The sequence below is a fragment of the Mastomys coucha genome, unplaced genomic scaffold (assembly GCF_008632895.1).
Source record: "Mastomys coucha isolate ucsf_1 unplaced genomic scaffold, UCSF_Mcou_1 pScaffold11, whole genome shotgun sequence".
Taxonomy (NCBI): Eukaryota; Metazoa; Chordata; class Mammalia; order Rodentia; family Muridae; genus Mastomys; species Mastomys coucha.
The window spans coordinates 23,626,130-23,644,804 of record NW_022196893.1 but is presented as its reverse complement, the minus strand read 5'-3'; the positions used below and the strand labels follow the sequence as shown (position 1 = coordinate 23,644,804).

At 42.2% G+C, this 18,675-nt stretch overlaps 1 protein-coding gene and 1 long non-coding RNA gene across 3 annotated transcripts in view; one reads left to right on the top strand and one right to left on the bottom strand.

Annotated features, from left to right (window-relative positions):
• The window catches only part of Pdzrn4 (PDZ domain containing ring finger 4), a 161,458-nt gene that overhangs the window by 74,199 nt on the left and 68,584 nt on the right, over nucleotides 1-18,675 (bottom strand). The window contains exons 2-3 of the mRNA XM_031353315.1: nucleotides 7,627-7,883; nucleotides 4,609-4,711 (exon numbers count right to left, since the gene is read on the bottom strand). Coding sequence (XP_031209175.1) covers nucleotides 4,609-4,711; nucleotides 7,627-7,883 — 360 coding nt within the window. The remainder of the gene's footprint in view (nucleotides 1-4,608; nucleotides 4,712-7,626; nucleotides 7,884-18,675) is intronic.
• Nucleotides 14,540-18,675, top strand: part of LOC116078244 — an 85,165-nt gene continuing 81,029 nt past the window's right edge. For both annotated transcript variants that reach the window (XR_004113466.1, XR_004113463.1), the window contains exon 1: nucleotides 14,540-14,648. This is a non-coding gene — a long non-coding RNA (uncharacterized LOC116078244). The remainder of the gene's footprint in view (nucleotides 14,649-18,675) is intronic.

The window sequence follows — 18,675 nt, the reverse complement described above, 5'->3', positions numbered from 1 at the left end:
TTGCTAAGGGCTATTTATGATTTATTTCAACCTTGGCTTGCTCTAGGGAAAAAGTGAACAGGAAAATAAAGACCAGAAGCTTAGTCCTCTGAGGTACCCTGTCAGGAAGCCCGTAAACTCTGAAAAATAGGTACAGGGTTGAAATTCATTCCATCAAAAATAAAATTAAAATTAGATATGTTCTTTAATTGGAGGATGAGTGCCATGGGTTGTTTGTTTGTTTGTTTGTTACATGCATAACACACACACACACACACACACACACACATACACACACACAAACACACGCAGATAGACAGAGAAAACCAATCTCAAGGTCTGAATCTTTTGCTGTAGACTGGTCCTCCGAGATGTTCTTAAGTACAGTGGGGAAATCTTAAACCCAGTCAAAATATTTTTTCTTGGGGAAAGTAGTGATAGGTCATGTTGAGGTGTGGGTGTCATTAATGTCTTATAGAGATCCCTAACACACTAGGGTCACCATAATGATGACAGCTGGTCTATAACATCTTCAAAAAGCCATTCACTATCCATCTAGGCTCTAAGGGAAGCTCTGAGTCTATCAATTAGTTCTAAAGGTCTGCATGTCTAAAATAGCCCGTATGTGTGTTCATACAATAGATGAGTTCTGTTCTATTGGGCCAATAAATCATGTACTAAAATCTCCACATATGTACTTATTAGAAACATAATCATCTCTGGTTCTGAACCAGTCTTAAGTCTATCCGTAAAAACATGCCTGAAGACTTGCAGGCTCTGCGTTGGAGCCAGCACTGAATGCAATCCTTAGAACTCTAGAGAGTGCATCTTTCATAATTGTTCCAGGGGAAGCCAGTGGCTATGTCTCAGTAGGTTTTATTCTATTCTGATTTTTAAAAGGCAGGAGAAAAATAAATACTACACTGCGAATTGTTTGACAGTGCTGATGTACGGCATGGCTCCACCGATATATAGACATAGCCTCAGTGCTGGTTAGACATTATCCTCACAAACTGTGCCCCGCCCCAACTCCAGCTAACCATAAGTAAGCCACCTCCTCCTTTCAACTGGCTTCCCTGCTGAATGATTTGCTCCTCCCCTGCCACGCCCATCCCACAGCCAGAGTGTTCTGGCATGGAGTATCACAGGGCCCTGCTCCGCTCCAGCAGCTTCATCTCAGAGTCAAGTTATAAGGCCACTCCAGACAGCATCTTCTCACTTTGCCTCACCTCCTCCCACCCAAGCCTTCAGCAGGAGCGACTGCCTCCCTTTTTACTATTTATTGAGCTCCCAACCACAAGCCTTGAAGTGGTTTGACTGAAAAATATTCCCTATAGTGTTGGTTTGGGCATTTCAATGCCTAGTCTCCAGTCGGTGCCACTGTTTGGGGAGGCTTAAGATGGGTGGCCTTGCTGGAGGAAGCGCATCTCTGGGGCTGGGCTTTGAGAGTTTAAGCGTTTTGCCATTCCCAGTTCATTCTCTGTCTCTCAGATTCCAGCTGACAGTTTAGGGAGTGAAGTCTCACTCAGACTCTGCCCCGGCCGGCCACCATGCCTCCACTCCACCATCACGGGCAATTGTCCCTCTGTAATCTCAAGCTTGGTTGTGGTATTTTATCACAGCCATATAAAAGTAGCTAAATGAGTCTGCTTGGGCCTTTGATTCGCATTTTCCGTTCTGTAGAGTTTTTTCCATGTGGCTCCATTTCTACTTCTCTCTGGGTATCACATGAGAGAGGACCACCATGTATTATGTAGGAATGACCTATCCCAATCTCACGAGTCTCCCTCCTCAGTGATTCACTTTTACTGTCCTTTACTTGCTTCTCTCAGCCTTCACTGGAATGCATGGATTCATGGGTTGTGTTCATTGTCCAGCTTTCTTCCCTAGAAATTAAGGAGCACCCACCAAGTTCACACTTAGCTGTGTGAGTTCCTTAGTACAGATTGGTATGTGTTTGTGTGCATACGTGTGTGTTTATGTGAATGTGTGTGGGTGTATCTGTATGTTCTTTTCCCTCTCCCTCTCCCTCCCTCCCTCTCTCTGTGTGTATGTGTGATCTCCCTCTCCCTCCATCCCTCTCTCTATGTGTGTATGTGTGATCTCCCTCTCCCTCCCTCCTTCTCCCTTCCTCCTCCTTTCTATGTGTGCATGTGTGATCTCCCTCTCCATCTCTCTCTCTATGTGTGTATGTGTGATCTCCCCCTCCCTCCCTCCTTCTCCCTCCCTCCCTCTCTCTATGTGTGTATGTGTGATCTCCCTCTCCCTCCCTCACTCTCCCTTCCTCCTCCTTTCTATGTGTGTATGTGTGATCTCCCTCTCCCTCCCTCCTTCTCCCTCCCTCCCTCTCTCTATGTGTGTATGTGTGATCTCCCTCTCCCTCCCTCTCTCTATGTGTGTATGTGTGATCTCCCCCTCCCTCCCTCTCTCTATGTGTGTATGTGTGAGGTCCCTCGCTGCTTCTTTGACTCCCAGAGAGATGTGTATGCTCATTCTGAGCTGGAGCCCTCTCTCTGACCACTGAATCTTTCTTCTGTAAGTGGCAAATGCCACTCATTCCTGAAGCTGACATCAATCTCACTCTCAGATGTATAGGGTGTATACATCTATATAGATGTATGTGTATGCATACATATATACATATATAGATGTATATATGATAATGAAACCTTAGAGAAAATTAGTTCATTTCACTTGGTAACAGAAATACAGCACACATCAGCTTTCATGCTGAACATGCAAAACATGAAGACAGGATTTGCATCCGTCCATCTGCCCTCTTGCCCTTGAAAGCTGTGTATAGGACAGGCTCTGGTAAGGGCTATACACGTAGAATTTGGGCCAGGGGGGCTGCTGTGTGCCACTCCTATATGTTACCATAGCAAACTGAAGAATTCTGGGTAGAACACCTATTTTCTGCTGAATTAGGTGACTTATCCTTCAGGGATTTGCCTGTGTCTCCATCTGCCTTTTAAGCATTCATGATGCTCTCATGTGTATGTGTTTTCAGGGCTGCAGACTGTCACGGCAGATGTTTTGCTTCCTTATTTAAGTTTCATAAGAACACTCTTTACTTCAATCATTCAGAAAGGTACCTTTGGCAACAGAAATTATAGTTGACAACAAATTGATGATGATGGCAATGATGGTGTGATTAGTTGAGATTATAGGACTATGGAGAACTCTCTGAACATTTAGCAATGATACTGTCTCAATATTGGCATCTACTAAGGATAGATACTGACCAAAAATGAGGGTATAGTCCAGCCCCAGGGAGCCCTATGGAACTGGAAGGATGTGTCTCCATTATGGGATGTCAATGACATATAGATTAATTAAAAGACTCTTTGCTGTTAACTTGCTTAGGTTCTTCCCAGACCCACCCAAAATATTGTCTTATTTTTATAGAGCTGTAAGACACATACTAAACAAAAATCTGAAGTCATGTAGGCATTCCAACTCCTAAACCCCTATGCATTAACTGAAAACAGTTTTACTAATTCAGGTAACATAATGCTATCTATGTAACTGGGTGAAATGTATTGGGTGCTTTAGTGCATGCCTATATGTGAACATGTTTCTAAAATTGTTCTTAAGGGAGAGGAGGAGATAAAAATTCAACACAAACGGCAATGACAAAGCTCAGATATTAGGTGTCACTGCACATCTTCTGAACCCCATGTGCAGAGAAATAATGACTTCCACAACTACCAGAGATGACTTTTACAGAGGGAAGATTTCAAATAAACGTCTGTTTGCTTTAGGTGAGCTTCACTGAGTTGGCCTTATTTGATTTCAGAGCCTCCTCAGGGCGAAGACTGCAGGATTTCCTGCTTGTAAAATGGAAAGAACACTTTGCTGAACGTGTATGACATCATTGAGGCATTAAAGGGCAGAAAATCGCGGGCGCTCTGCCTGTTTGCCAGCGTCTTCTCCTCCTCAATCTACCGCGTTTCCAAATGTCAAAGCACACCAAATCCAAGATTTATAGACTGCGGGAGTGAAAAAATATCAGGATAAGCCCTCTAACTTTTGTGAAATGTTTTAAGTGATCATTAGATGGGCTTTGTGCAGTGTTACAGGCTGCACATGGATCGCCTAGTATGCAATGCGAAGACTAAGCAGTTTAACAACTGGTGAAGAGATCCTTTCCCTGTTTCTAAAGCAGTCGGGAAATGGCTCTTTCCAGGTCAGAGCTAAATCATAATGCAAAGAAAATAGGGTTGTGAAAGAGAATATAGTTAAATTAATTTTACCAATTAATACCTGGCTAAACAAGAGAAACAATAACTTCCTTTTTAAACCCTAGAAACTCACTTATATTAAAAAAAGCAAGTGTAGCTGCTATAAAATACATATGTACATATATAATATATAGCATACATATAATATACATATATATATATATATATCAAAGCTGTAAACAAATTGTTTTCACCCTGATGCTGCACAAATATTTTGCAAATCTCTTAAAATATGATAGACAAATAACCAATGCCAAACTACTCCATAGATCTTATCATAGGCATACAATAGATGTGCTATTTTGGAGAGTAAATAAATTTCTTTGTTATGCAAAACCCCCTCAAGCATAGCTTCATGAAGAAATGTGAAAGGAAATGGTCTTGCCTCATATTCAAAGTCTTCCGCTCTGTCTGCATCCGCGGGCAAGCTGGAAACGTACTCGTGGTCTTCATAAAATCCATGCTCCATTGGATGAAGGGAATGGCAGCTGTGGGGGATACAGGCAACAATGGATCACAAGAGCTGCTTCCATGCTGAAAGTGGAGTTTAGAATTTCGCTTTACCCCTTTGTGCCTCGGAGCAGGTCTGTTTCTTAAGGCACCTATCTGCCTTCAGCAGAGGCACTTGCTCTTCTGTCTCTTCATGGGTGAAGCCCCCTCAATGTTCCGAAGGCTAAGGGGAAGGCTCTGGCTTCTACTTCCCTTTTGTGATGAGACCAGTGAGAATTTTTCTGTGGTCCATGATGCTTCCCAGACACTCTCTGGCCTGGTCCATCCCACCGAGTGGGCCAACACCTGTGTATTTTATTTAGGGTTGCGACCTAGTCAGAGGGGTGCACTACGGTACAAGACCACAGATCCAAACTGGCTGCTCACTGGCATTTTCAGAAGCACATATTTTTCAGACTATAAAATATCTACATATTGCTGGCTGTTTCCCAAGACTCTATCCCACCATTCTCTCTCATAACCCAACCCTCCCTTTTGATAAAGGACATACACATAAATAGTTAAAAGCGTTCCTGGTGACAGTCCTCTGGCACTGTGGACATTTAGTAAGTTCAGTTAGTGTAGACTAGTTCTCTCCTAAAAGGTGAGGTCTCTGTTGACGTCCTCTCACCAGGTAGAGGTAAGTTCTTGCCTGCATCTTTTTCTTACTGCTTCGGCTGCTGGTTTGCTCCTAGTTAAGCAATAGGAGCCCAAATAGCAAAAGCAGTATGATGTAGTGTCCTGGCTGACTGTCTATCAGGTAAGTACACCTCCCTTTCTATGCAAACAATTAAGGAGAAGGTGACAACTCTCTGCCTGGGCATTGGTGTGTTCCCCTTGCCCTTCAGATAGTAAGAAGGGAACTGTCATAAAAAATAAGCCTTACTCATTGCTGCAAACATTTCCTGAGTGCCTACCAAATGCCAGGCTCTGTGCCAAGTGCTGGAAACATACTCACGCACAAAATCCAATTCTTGCATTATTAAAGAAGAGCAACAGAGTGGCAATTCTAGTATAAGAACATAATTAAAAGGAAAATATGGACGCTGTGGGGTCACATGGTGTGGACAGAGATGCTGCAGCAAAGCTGAGGGCTGCAGAACTCGGGGAAAGCATCTCTGCCCATGAATTAAGGGATGCTAATCTCAGAAGCTAGACTCAGAAACTTCTGGCTAAGGACCTTCCCATGTGTCTGTCTCCTCGTCTGCAACACCAGGATGGTGGTAGTTTAGGCACTGTGTCCTAAGGCTGTTGGGAGGACTCAATGAGGTAGTAATGGAAAACCATTAGGATATTACCCAAAATGTTAGATAAAAGAAGTTAACTTTCTGCTCTTTCAAGAAAGCATTTTCTCAGGGCCACTCTGAGTCAGGATGTACTGATGAATTTCCCTGACTTATTTGTCTACTTGTTGCTCATTCCCATCCCAGAATATAAATACTAGGGGCTACTGTCTTTTTGTCTGTTCATATACTTTCATTTCTCAAACTTACTCCTGTGCCTGATATAAGAGCTACTCATTGAGTGTATGTTGGGGGGGGGATTGAATACATGACACACAAACACACAGCGTATGCTCTCTTGCACGCTGCGGTCTTGTGATAGTTTGCATATGCTTGGGCCAGGGGGTGACACTATTAAAGAGGTGTGACCTTGTTGGAGTAGGTGTGTCACTGGGTGTGGCTTTAAGACCCAAGTCCTCACTACCTGGAAGTGAGTAGTCTGCTAGCAGCCTTCAGATGAAGATGTGGAGCTCTCAGCTCCTCCTGCACTATGCATGCCTGGCTGCCTCCATGCTCTTGTCTTGATGATGATGGACTGATCCTCTGAACCTGTAAGCCAGCCCCAATGAAATGCTGTCCTTATAAGAGTTGCCTTGGTCATGGTGTCTGCTCACAGCAGTCAAACCCTAACTAAGACAGGTCTCAAAAGGCACTTTCGGAAACTTGCTTGCACATTAGAATTGCCTTGGGGAGTGATTCAGAAATTGTTCTTGCTTGAGGCCATTCTAAAATTTCTTAATTAATTGGCTAGAGGCCCAGCTGCGGCTCTTCTATTGTTCCTTAGGGTTCCTAGGTGAGTCCATTGTACCTGTGACCGTCTGAAGGAGCCTATGGAAGTAACTAATAGTCTGAGACTGGACACAGTAACATGGGTGTCTTACAAACAGAAGCTGAAGGAGAAAGAGTGGTGAAAATGCAGGCTAAGGGGACTTGTTGTTTTTGTGAAGCAAACTCTGTACAATGTGGGAAAATGACTCAATACAGAGAACAAACTGTGTGGGGCCAAAACCAGACAGGTGACGTTATTTACATAAAATATCCCGCCTTTACATTTTGTAAAATCGGGAGGAACACTCCTTTAATTGCTGCTTATCTCAGGGTGCTCTGTTTACTCCGTGAAAGCCAGAATCCTTTGTTTGTATCTCACTATAGCTGGGAATTGGTTTCTTGGGATAATTATAGTTGAATTAAGTCAATTTCCTAGATTCTTTTGTAAAGACAGGAAAAGCAAGGGAGGGAGAGAGAGAGAGGCGAGTCACATTAGAGAACATGGTGCCCTTCCCCTGAGCCTTCATGAGGCTTTTTGGCAGCTTCGGTGAGAAAAGTTATTTCCCTGACTAGTAGTCTGAGCCTTGAAGGGTAGAGAGAAGGGTAGCTGAATAGAGCCAAGCTTTTTACTGTACTTTGGGAAGTCTGATTCCAGAGTTCAGCTAGCTGCATAGCTGGGAGGATAGCAGCACGGACAGCTGAGAACTAATTGAAAGCTCACATGGTGCGGAAATATTTCCAAACAGAGCTGGGAGCATGTCCCTGAAACTGCCAACTTCTGGTGTGTCTGGCTCTTTCTAATGCCTACTTTCCAAAGTGAATGACAAACAAAAAGGGCTTTAGGAGAAAGGATAGAGGCATACCTGTCTGAAAGCAGAAATGGACAGGTGTCTGGCACGGGAGGGGTGAGTGGTCGAAGCTTCGCCAGGGCCATGATGTGTTCAAAAGTAATGTCTGTCTGAGTACTGGCATTCATGAGTTGTACTTCCGGGGCCATGCTGTATGTCGGTCGGCTGAGGGGAGTCCGCCTTAATACCTGGACCACTATGGGCTCCTTGGCGCTTCGAAAAGCTTCCACTGCCTCTTCATGGGTGGCCTTTGAGAGATCCTTGCCATTGACCTATGAAGACACAAGGGTAGTACATATGTCAGAATAAAGAACAGAAAGGTGCCAGGACAGACTGACCAGCTCTCATCTAAATTGTATGAATATTTAATAAGTCATTACATTTGTTGAACTACCTGCCAATATAAGGAAGCAACAACTTAGAAAAAAAACACTTTTACATCATTATGAATTATCTGGAATTTATCAACAGAACACTATCAGCATTATTAATAAAGTTTTAATCATTTAACACTGCATCAGAAAATGTTGCCCCAAATCTTCAGGTAGGTAGAAATACTGCATACGTATACACATAGTACTTAAAGAATTATTAATCTTTTGTGATATTTTTAGTACTTAACTAAAAATCCAAAGTTTACTTTTTCAGGATATTGTCCAATTTCTTTATATTCATCTTTATTCAAGACCATGCTATTGAATGCATGCATCATATGAAACCATCACAATTCAGCATGATAAGTAGCCAGTAGCATCAATGTCACCAAGGTCGTTAACATGCAGAGCCACTGGATCTACCTCCAACCTGCTGAATTAGAACTAGGATTTTGATAAAATTCCAGATGACTCATCCATGCTTGGAATGAATACTAATCTGAATCCCCTTGAAAGAGGACTCCATACCCTTCTGGAGCCTTACCCATTTTAGTATCTAAGTCTCTAAGGTAGCTTCAGACACAGAACATGGGGGAACACTTTCCCCCTTTCCATTGCAATCCCCCAACTGTGATGGAACCATTTGCCTTTACAAAGGGGAAAAGTCATTCTTTTGTCTAAGGGCAATGTCGCCCAGTGTTTGTAGCACCCAAACTTTTTAAAACTGCTTTCAAATAGTGTCAAACTATTGCCCTCAAATATGTCATGATAACATATTTGGTGAGTGGAGGCTCTTTTAATAAATATCTCTAGAATGCAGAATTATTCAAAATTAATTAATCTTGGTTCTTGCAGAGATGAAGAGGCATTTAGTAGCAAAATACTGTCCCAAATATACTAGAATTGGTGTTATCTCTAGACATATATCTAAGCCTGTTTGTGAAGCAGTGAGAATTACCACGAGTTGGCAAATTCCTAACAAGCCCTGAGTGTCCAAAAAGGAGAGGAAGTCACATTGGCTGTGGAATAATTGTTGACACTCAAATGAGCACATTCTCTCTCCCCGAGTGGACAAAGAAAGCATGTGTGCTCAAAACATGTGTAGGGCAAAGGGTAAATGATTCGATGCCAGATGAAAGTGGCATGGCATCCAGAGAAAAGCTTAATGACCTATTTTCTCAATGGGCCCTGAAAGAGTTAATGTGCCCTCAAAAATGAGCAATTAAGTTTCCACACCGGCAAAACACATCCCAGTTCAGTTGTTGGATCACTAGGGGGACTCTCAGATGGAGGTCTGGGTGGTACTTAGCAGTATGCACACATTTAACAACCTGCACATTCACGGTCTGATTCTTGTCTCTGTGGAGCAAACTTGAAAAATGACCCTAAAATCTCATTGACACAACCTTGGGGTATTTAACTTGAGCATATAGGCTAGGTGGACACAGGACATGTATGTACACAGTAATTCATTCCTTGAGCTTGTTTTTGATTACTGTGCCCCAGGGCTAGGGCCATCACTATCTCCCTGAGAATGGACAGTTAAAGAATGATAAGCAGAGAGGCTGGAATGGATGAGTACAGCCCCAGCTCTGGGATGAACATTTCCATCTTCTATGTGTCTTGGTGGGGTCAGTGTTCATGAGTTCCAGATTATGGAAATGAACAAACATCAGTGAGAAGCTTCAAGAGTCTGATGAGAGCTGCCCACTCATTCCCATCCTTTATCCTTCAGTTTAGTGTAGTCTCTCTTGCCATATTTCACGCCATTTCCTTCTGAAAGAACTCCCAGTGTATTCCTCCCTATCTACCCTCTCCTGGAAATGGGTTGCTAGGGTACTTCTAGGACAGTCTTACATCAGAAACAATCTCTACCTGACAGTGGCAGGGTAAAGTCCAAGCGCTCCTGTCCTTTTGAAGGAGCTTTAAGCAATCTCTACGGAAAGAGGAAACGTGTGGCCAGGCTTGACATAGACACACATTAGAATCTACCGGTGTAGAAAGTGTGTCTGTCAGCAAGCAGAAAACAGACGATGTCATTAATCTAGTTTTTCCCTGAGGTAGCTGGCTGTCTTGCCTATGTGTTAACCTAATTTTTAGGTTCAGTATTCATATTTGTTTTAGTGACCTTCAAAGCAAAAATGACTTTAAGAAATTGAGTTTCCTGAGATCACAGAATGCGCGATGTAAGGTTGCAGACTAGGAACAGCACAATGGAAACTTATGAGAGAAAGAAAGAAAAGCAACAAATCTAAAACATATTAAGTTCTTGATATGCAAAGAGACGAGTCTATAAATGGATGGGAAGGCCATAGGCCCTGGAAAGGAACATATTATTGTACTGCTAAATAGTATTGGTTGTCAAACTGCCATCTAAATATTTATGTTTGTACCCATAGAGCTGGGCTATTCCCAGTCTTGGTTAGAGAGACTTTCCATTACACTGAGCTCTACTTAGTAAGAGACGCATGACTGCTCATAGTGCTGAGAATAAATGCCCGAATGCTTAGCTGTAACTGCCACCCCCATCTGAAGGCTTATGAAACACCCTAGAAGAAGGGACGGAAAGAATGTAAGAGCCAGAAGAAGGGAGGGACAACACAAAATGCTGTCCTCTTGAGTGAGACATAGCCATTGTATTCACAAACTCAAGTAGCCATGCTTAATACCAGCAGCAGACCTTTCCAAGATCAAGCCAATCAAAATTCGGCATGGGTAGAGCAGGGGCCCAGGAGGACCACCCCTCGCTGGGAAGCTATTGGCATGGCTACTGGGGAGGATGAGTCAGTTTTCTTTGGGGATGTGGTCACTGGTAGGCTTCAGATGCTCCAGCAGGGTTCTCCTCACATGTGTAGGTATGGGCAGCATATGGTCTCAGTGAGTTAAAACCAAGACAGAAGAAGACATGAGGTTGCAGGGGGGATACATTATGGATATTCCAGAGAAGTTGGATGGTGGCAAGAGGGAGTAGATTGGTTAAAATCCACTTTGTACATGTATGAAACTCCCTAAAAACAAATAAATATCCCATTAAAAATGTTTCTTTCCAAGCCTGGCAGTGGTGGCGCATGCCTTTAATCTCAGCAGTTGGGAGGCAGAGGCAGGAGGATTTCTAAGCCAGCCTGATCTACAGAGTGAGTTCCAGGACAGCCAGGGCTACACAGAGAAACCCTGCCTCAAAAAACCAAAAAAAACCCAAAAACCAAAAAACAAACAAACAAACAAAAAAGTAGTTCCTTTCCATAATCATTTCTTGTGTCACCTATGTCTATGTGCTAAGATTAATTTTGACAATTCTTGTCTTTATAAGAAAAACTACAGAAATGGAAAATTTACTGAAAAGTGTTTTAAGATACAAAAAAAAAAAAAAAAAAAAAAAAAAAAAAAAAAAAAAAAAAAAAAGAGGCCTACAAGTTCTCCTGGCAACATTTAGTATCTACCAATAATATTAACCTTTATACAGTAAGATCACTCGCTGTTGCATCTATGACCTGGATACCTATTCATTCACAATCATGGCATTTATATGCAAATTTGATTCTTTGTTCTAAGGACACTCAAATATAATCTTTAAAAAGGACAGTCAATGTAATCTCAAGTCTCTTACTTCCCTGTCGGGCAATGCTCTTTTCTGTCAGTTACCACATGGGTGACCTCTATTTCCATAAGCCATTTAATATCTCTCAAAGTAAGGAAGTCTCTGACCTTTAAAGGCTCTGATGCCCCACATGATCTCCTAGAAAATGTGAGGACTACTAATACTAAACACCGCTTTTTCACTTCGCTTGAAGTTCATCAACATATTGTTAGCCTTCCCAAAGGTCAGCATTTTATAAATTACGGCTTTCGCAAGAGAAGAAAGAGTAAATTAATTAGGACTTTCCTGGCAGTTGTCTTGCTCAGTTATCTGCAGGTACGGCTAAGAGGAAGAATATTGGAAAATATTCAACATCAATTCTGTGAAAAATGTGTAGTAAATCAATGAATAACTACTTGCCAACAGGTTTTCCAAGTATTTAAACCATCAGGGGATTCGGTGTCTCCCAGAGCCTTCCTTATGGTTTTGGTTCCTTGTTGTGCTGACTTCTTCTCCTTTTCCTTATAGATCCTTCTGTGGTTCAATCTTAAATATGATTTCACATGGACCATGTACAGTGGTTATTTGTTTTGTAATTTGAGAGTGGAGGTAGAAAAGCCCTCCAGGAAAGATGCCTAACGATGTGTAATGCATCCTCGGTGTAAACTTTGTAATTTTTTTATTGCTAAAATAGGAAAGTTGATTTTGGAGAAGACAAAAGTGAGAAGAGAGTTTTAGAAGCAAAATTAATGGAAATATGTTATTTAAGAAAAGTGGTAAGTCACAGGTTAGACCTCGAAGTCCTCACGCAAAGGAGTTTTATAAGGAGTCACGATTTGAGTCAGGCATACTGCAGGAAAGAGGACTTCTGTTCAAGGAGTTTGAGACAGAATGAGTAAGAGGTCAAGTGTTACAAAGCAAACTGGACAATTGTACCTGCCCATAGAATAGCTGGAAGCTTGGTAAGGATATCTCAAGCCTACTATGGTTCTATTTCAATGAAGTAAATACAATTTCATTACAACACAACTGGGAACATCTGCTTCGTTGACACTGGATAACAGGCTGCTACTGCAGAGGGGGAAGACTGACCTGAAAAGGCAGGCATCTGACTCAAGGGAAGTGGGAAAGCAGACAAGAGGCCAAGGCAAGAAAGAGGAGGGAGAGACGAAGAGCATAGATGTTCCAGGCCAAACAGTGGCATGGGGCTATCTTCATGCGCACTGAAGAGTGGAATGGGGCTCTCCTTAGGCAGACGAGCTAGTTGTAGGTAGGCTGTGCTCACACAGATTAAATGGTGGCAGACTAGATACTGGCATGGGGCTCTGCTTTTGCAGACTAACTTGGGGCCTGGAAGCAAGTGAGAATTTTAACTGAATAGAGGGTATATTCTGATTACCCAGTGAGCACACATGATGGGACACTAATGTCTAATTTCATGACATTCTTCCCCAGTCCGTTCTACACTGAGAAATACTTCCAAGTTTATATATCTGAGTGATGGCTTGTAATTAACATATAGATGTTTTTAGATGTCTGAAACAAATAAGTCATGTTTTTAACAGTAATTGTTTTTTCATTATATTGGTGGTGCAGTCTTAAGTGGATAAAAAAAATTCACTTTTCAGCAGTCAGTGCAAACGATGTGTGAATTCGTTTGTTGTGGCAGATGGGCTAATTAATCTATAACAACCTGTGAATTTAAGTAAAGAAAGAAGTTTTTCATATGTAAACCACATTAGGATAATGCTTGACAAAACTGCTGTTTAATGGGATCATCTGCCCTTAGGGATACACTATATGCACAATTCTCTTGAAGATCAGGCAAACAACGGCCTCTACTTTAGAGTCCAAAGAAGTTACTCTGATGAGGGGACGGTTCTAGAATTGCTATCTAGAGTTGGTAAGTGTTTCAACTCTTCCATGCCTCTTAAGAAGAGTAAAGATTTCTAAGTATCTGCCTCTACCAAGAGAAAGCACTTGTAAGAATACTTAAGAAGCTGGACATGGTAGCACAATGTTTGATGCCACACATGGAAGGCAGAGACAGGTGGATCTTTGTAAATTTTAGACCACCCTGGTCTACATAACAAGTTCCAGGACAGCCAAGGCAACATTGAGAAGCTCTGTATTCAAAAGAAAACAAACAGCCAAACAACCACAACAACCAACCCCAGACTACAGTATGGTTTCCAAAGATTATGTACAGCTCTGACCCAATTACAGGTTGAAAATATAAAAGGCTGGAGAGTTATAATTTTGTTTAGTCATGATGGGTTGCCTAGTAAACCTATGGGACCTTTTATAATCACTCATAGCCAGAGTTCAATAATTTGTTTCTAAGGCTACAAAGTGAAAATCCTTACTTTTATTGATATTAAATTCTCTACTTGCTAACTAGACAGATGATAGGAGTCACAGGACATGTCGCAGATATAAGAAGTGACACTTAAATTCCTATTAAAATGTTTGGCATGAGATAACTCAAAATAACTCCAAATCTTTATTCATTAAAACACTTGTGACATTATTTTCAAATTGGTTTGAAAGAATTTCAGCATCTGCTTTTCCCCCTAAACTTAGGTATGTTGATTCCACAAGGACATCTGTTATATGAGTTGAGTACGGCATGTGGTAAAAAGCCTAGTGAAAGTAACTCAGAAATCAAAACCTTCAAATGTATCCAAGAAGGCTGGGTATGCTTACATACAGCTGCACCCAGCACTCTGGAGACTGAGGCAGGATTGTGAGTTTGAAGCCAGCCATGGATACATAGCAAGATGCTTTGTCAAATATAATCTTTAAAAGTGGAGAAAATCTCATGAGAGATTGAATGTGATGATTTGAATATGCTTGGCCCAGGGACTGGCACAGTTAGGAGGTGTGGTCTTGTTGGAGGAAGTGTGTCATAGTGGGGTTGGGCCATGACACCCTCCTCATAGCTGTCTGGAAGCCAGACTTCTCCTACTTGCCTTCAGAACTCTCAGTTCTGCACCATGTCTGCCTGGATGTTGGCATGCCTCCCTCCTTGAGATGCTGCGGTGCTCCCACCTTCATGATAATGGATGGACTGAACCTCTGAACCTGTAAGCCAGCCCCAATTAAATGTTGTCCTTTATAAGTGTTGCCTTGCTCATGGTGTCTCTTCAAAGTAGTGGAAACCCTAACTAAGACACTGACTAAAATTAACTTTGAGTTTTAAAAAAATTGTTATCAGTAAGCAAAATGATCTGTGCTGGGTATGTGTATATTCAATATTCATTTAACTAGTACATCATAGATTGCATTAACTGCCACATCTGTTATGTCCTGTGTCCTTCTTGGGGAGACAGTCCATTGGTCCAGCTTTTGGAGGATGATGTAATTACCTGAGTGACAAAATGAGCAGGCTTACCTAGAAGTAGACCTGAGACATTTTCTGTCTTGTCTGGACAATGAGAGAGAGGTGGCTTCATTTTTTTGTGTATGAATGTGCCACAGATTCCTGGGAGCTCTGAAACTCACAGGTTTCAGGCACATGATTGTCCCAGACAATGGAGATTTCTGACATTGGAACCTCCAGCTCTGTCTACTGACCTGCAGCATTTCTGTGCAGAAAAAAGCAAGTCTGTGGGGTGCAGACCCCTTACCAGCCCAGCAGTCATTGGTCTCTTGTATGTCTGCCTGTGTGCTGCCTGTGTGCTCACCCCTTACCAGCCCAACAGCTGATGGTCTCTTGTATGTCTGCCTGTGTGCTGCCTGCTCTGGACTTTGATGCCACCCTTATAAATACCATTATTTAAATTATAACTTGTAACATTTTGGGATCCTCCCTTGTTCCATGCCTTGTATAACACTGTGGTGGTTTGACAGGAATGGCCCCACTGGCTCATATATTTGAAGACTTGGTCATTAGCGAGCAGCACTACTTGGCAGGGATTAGGAAGTGTGGCCTTAGTGGAATAGGTGTGGTTTTGCTGGAGAAAGTGTGTCACTGGGAGTGGGGCTTTGAGGTTTCAGGAGCCCAATCTAGGCCCAAGGTCTCTCCTCTTCCTCCCGTCATAAAACACTTAGCTACTTTTCCAGCACCAATGTCTGCCTGCAGGCCACCATGCCTCCCACCATGACACTAATGGACTAAACCTCAGAACCATAAGCCAGCCCCAATGAAATGCTTCCCTTTGTAAGAGTTTCTGTGGCCATGGTGTCTCTCCCTGGCAATAAAACACTGGCCAAGACAGGCATATTATACATCCATAGCCCTACAGAACTGAATGAAATGAAAATAAATTATATACATAGCCCTACTGAAGACTCCTTGCAATTCAGAAAGACTTGTATGAATCAGGATGCAGGAAGGTAGCAGGTTCTAGGTCAGCCTAGGCTACTTAGTAAGACCCAGTCTCAAAACTCCCAGACAGACAATCCCAGGGAGCTTTTGTGGTACTTGGGGTCACAGTATGACAACAATGGTCCAGCCTGCTGATCCTTGATCTACCCATAGTGCATTCTGACAGAAGTTCTTACACATAAGCAATGCCCACTTCTTCAATTTTCAGATCTGAGGAGTCCATCGTGGTCTTTTTAAGATTCTTTATGAATTGATTTGTAAGCGTGGTTCTAAAACCTCTTAGGCTTCACCTTTCAGATTGTGCTTCCTCGGTTGTCTTGTCTTTGCCTTTATTACTTTATACTTCATTCTGTCCTCTTCCTACTCCTTCGTCACAGCTCCATGGAGCCACATTTGGGATTTAACACATTCTGAGTGTGTGGCTTGCTCCCCAGTAATAAAGAGACATTCTTCTGCATGTGTGGCTTTCAGTTTTCCAGCATTCGCTACATATGCTCACATCCCTGGCTCATCTTCCAGGTCAACAGATCTGAGCAGATCTTTGTTCCTATTACCTTCTCCAGGTCTATCTGACAATATGGGGCACACTTGACAGAAACTGATTGTACATTTCAAAGTCATCATAAGTAGATACTGAAATAACTTACTACATAAAACCAATGCATCCCACAACTGACATGTTAACTAGTTTGAATCATTATTTTTTTGTTGTCCACAGTGTAGTGTATACTAAAGCACCACATTGTAACACATAAGTATGTACAAGTATCCTTTACTAAATAAACATCAAACTAAGCAGGGAAAGACTTCCCTCTATCACTCTTCCCTATGTTATTTTTCTCTCAAATTTGCCAACATCTCTTCATTTTTTTCCCTAGCATTAAATCGTACTCCACTTATTAATTGTGCCTTGTGGTTCATAGAAAACCCTGAGCAGTGTAAGTTGTCCTGATAGTCCGTCCGGTCATAGAGGCTCAACCTGCAGGGTTAGCACTCCAGAATCTGCTGCAAAAGAATTGTTTGAATCTGACCTGTTTTATACAATGAGACTTTGTCTGAAGAACAAAACAAAACAAAACAAAAACTTTGAAAGAGTCCCAATTTAAGCAGTAACAACCAAGAAAGACAAAGAAAGCTGAAATGTGTATTTGTGTGGTGTAACTCCACTGTTAAAGTCACTTGCTAACGTTGTAAGTTGAAGGGAGCTAACATGCATGTCTTATTGAGATTATATAGCAGTTTTGAAGTTCTCCTGGAGTTGATGCCTAGTTATTTTGTAGACCCCACTCCCTCCATTTGGTTTGGTCTGGAACACTTCAGGAATCACCATGCTTCCTTCTCAGTCCCGCCCATTAGGAGGCAAGTCACATTTGTTTGCTACTGGGATTCCACCTTTATGACCTGATGGGGGAGCTAAGGCCAGTGCTAACTCATGTCAAAAAAGAATTCACAATTCTTTGTGTGCTTCCTGGAACCTTTTAAAAATTTCATACATGTATACAATATATTTAGATCATGTTCCCCCCACACTTTCTCCCCCAACTTCATCCCTTTTTTTTTTCTTAGAGACAATATTACTGAGTTGCCAGTAATATTGCCAATATTACTAAGTTGCCAGTACTGAGTCAACCAGTGCTGCCCCTATGTGCATGACTGTGGGGCCATCCCCTAGAGCATGGGAAACCAGTGATGCATAAGACTGTTCCTGTTCGTTGTAGCGGTGCATGCCTTTAATCCAAGCGCTGGTCTACGGAGGGGCCGGCCTGGTCTATGGAGAGACCGGCCTGGTCTACAGAACTAGTGCCAGGACAGCCAAGGCTACACAAAGAAACCTTGCCTTGAAAAGCAAAACAAAGCAGGACTCTTGAAGAAAACTTGACTCCCCTTCCCTTAGCATCTATAAACTGCCATAGCTCCTCAGTTTGGGGTGAGACCTCACACATCCCTCCTATGGCTTTCCTGGCACTGACTAACTGATACTGACTAATTTGGTTTTGTACTGCTTTTGTGTAGCTAGTCACAGATGCCGTGAGTCTATGAGTACATTAATTTGCAGCAGTCTGTCTCAACCAATGGCTTGTCTAGTTTTTCTGTCTCCTACTTCTTCATGTTCCTGGTGCCTTGGAGAGTGAGGGTATTATGTAGATGTCCCATTTATAAACAATATCCTGAGTCATTAGTGCTTCTGTATGTGCATGGTTGTAGGCCCATACACTAGAGCATGGGCCATTCAGCTGAGCCCAGAACAGCCACCTATTCATTGCACATTGACCAATCATGAATCTCTGAATTAATTGCCCTCCTGGAACTTTTTGGGGAGTAATAATTATGTCAGATGGAACTGTTCCAAGAATATTGCTTTGTTAATAATTAAAAATGGATTTATGCTGTAATATTTCCCAAATAATTATAAGGAATTGACTGGTGAAGTGCCCCTGACAAGTTTGTTTCTGTTTTTAATATCATTTTTTAAATAAGATTTAAAGTAGTTGGGGAGGGGAGGGAGGTGCATGCATGAGAGAGACAGGAGTGGGGGACAACATGGACCATGTGTGTGCAGGTGCCACATGAGGCCAGAGAAGGGTATAGAATTCCATGAAGATAGAGTTATAAGATGTTATAAAGCTACAAACTGAATGCTCAGAACCCATCTCAGGTCCTCAGTAGCAAGTGTTCTAAACTGCTGAGCTGTCTCCAGCCCCGTTTTTGGAGAAACTACCTTTAGAGAAACACATCCTTGCTTCTGTAATTCCTACTTTCCCTCTAGTGTGCACAAGGACATT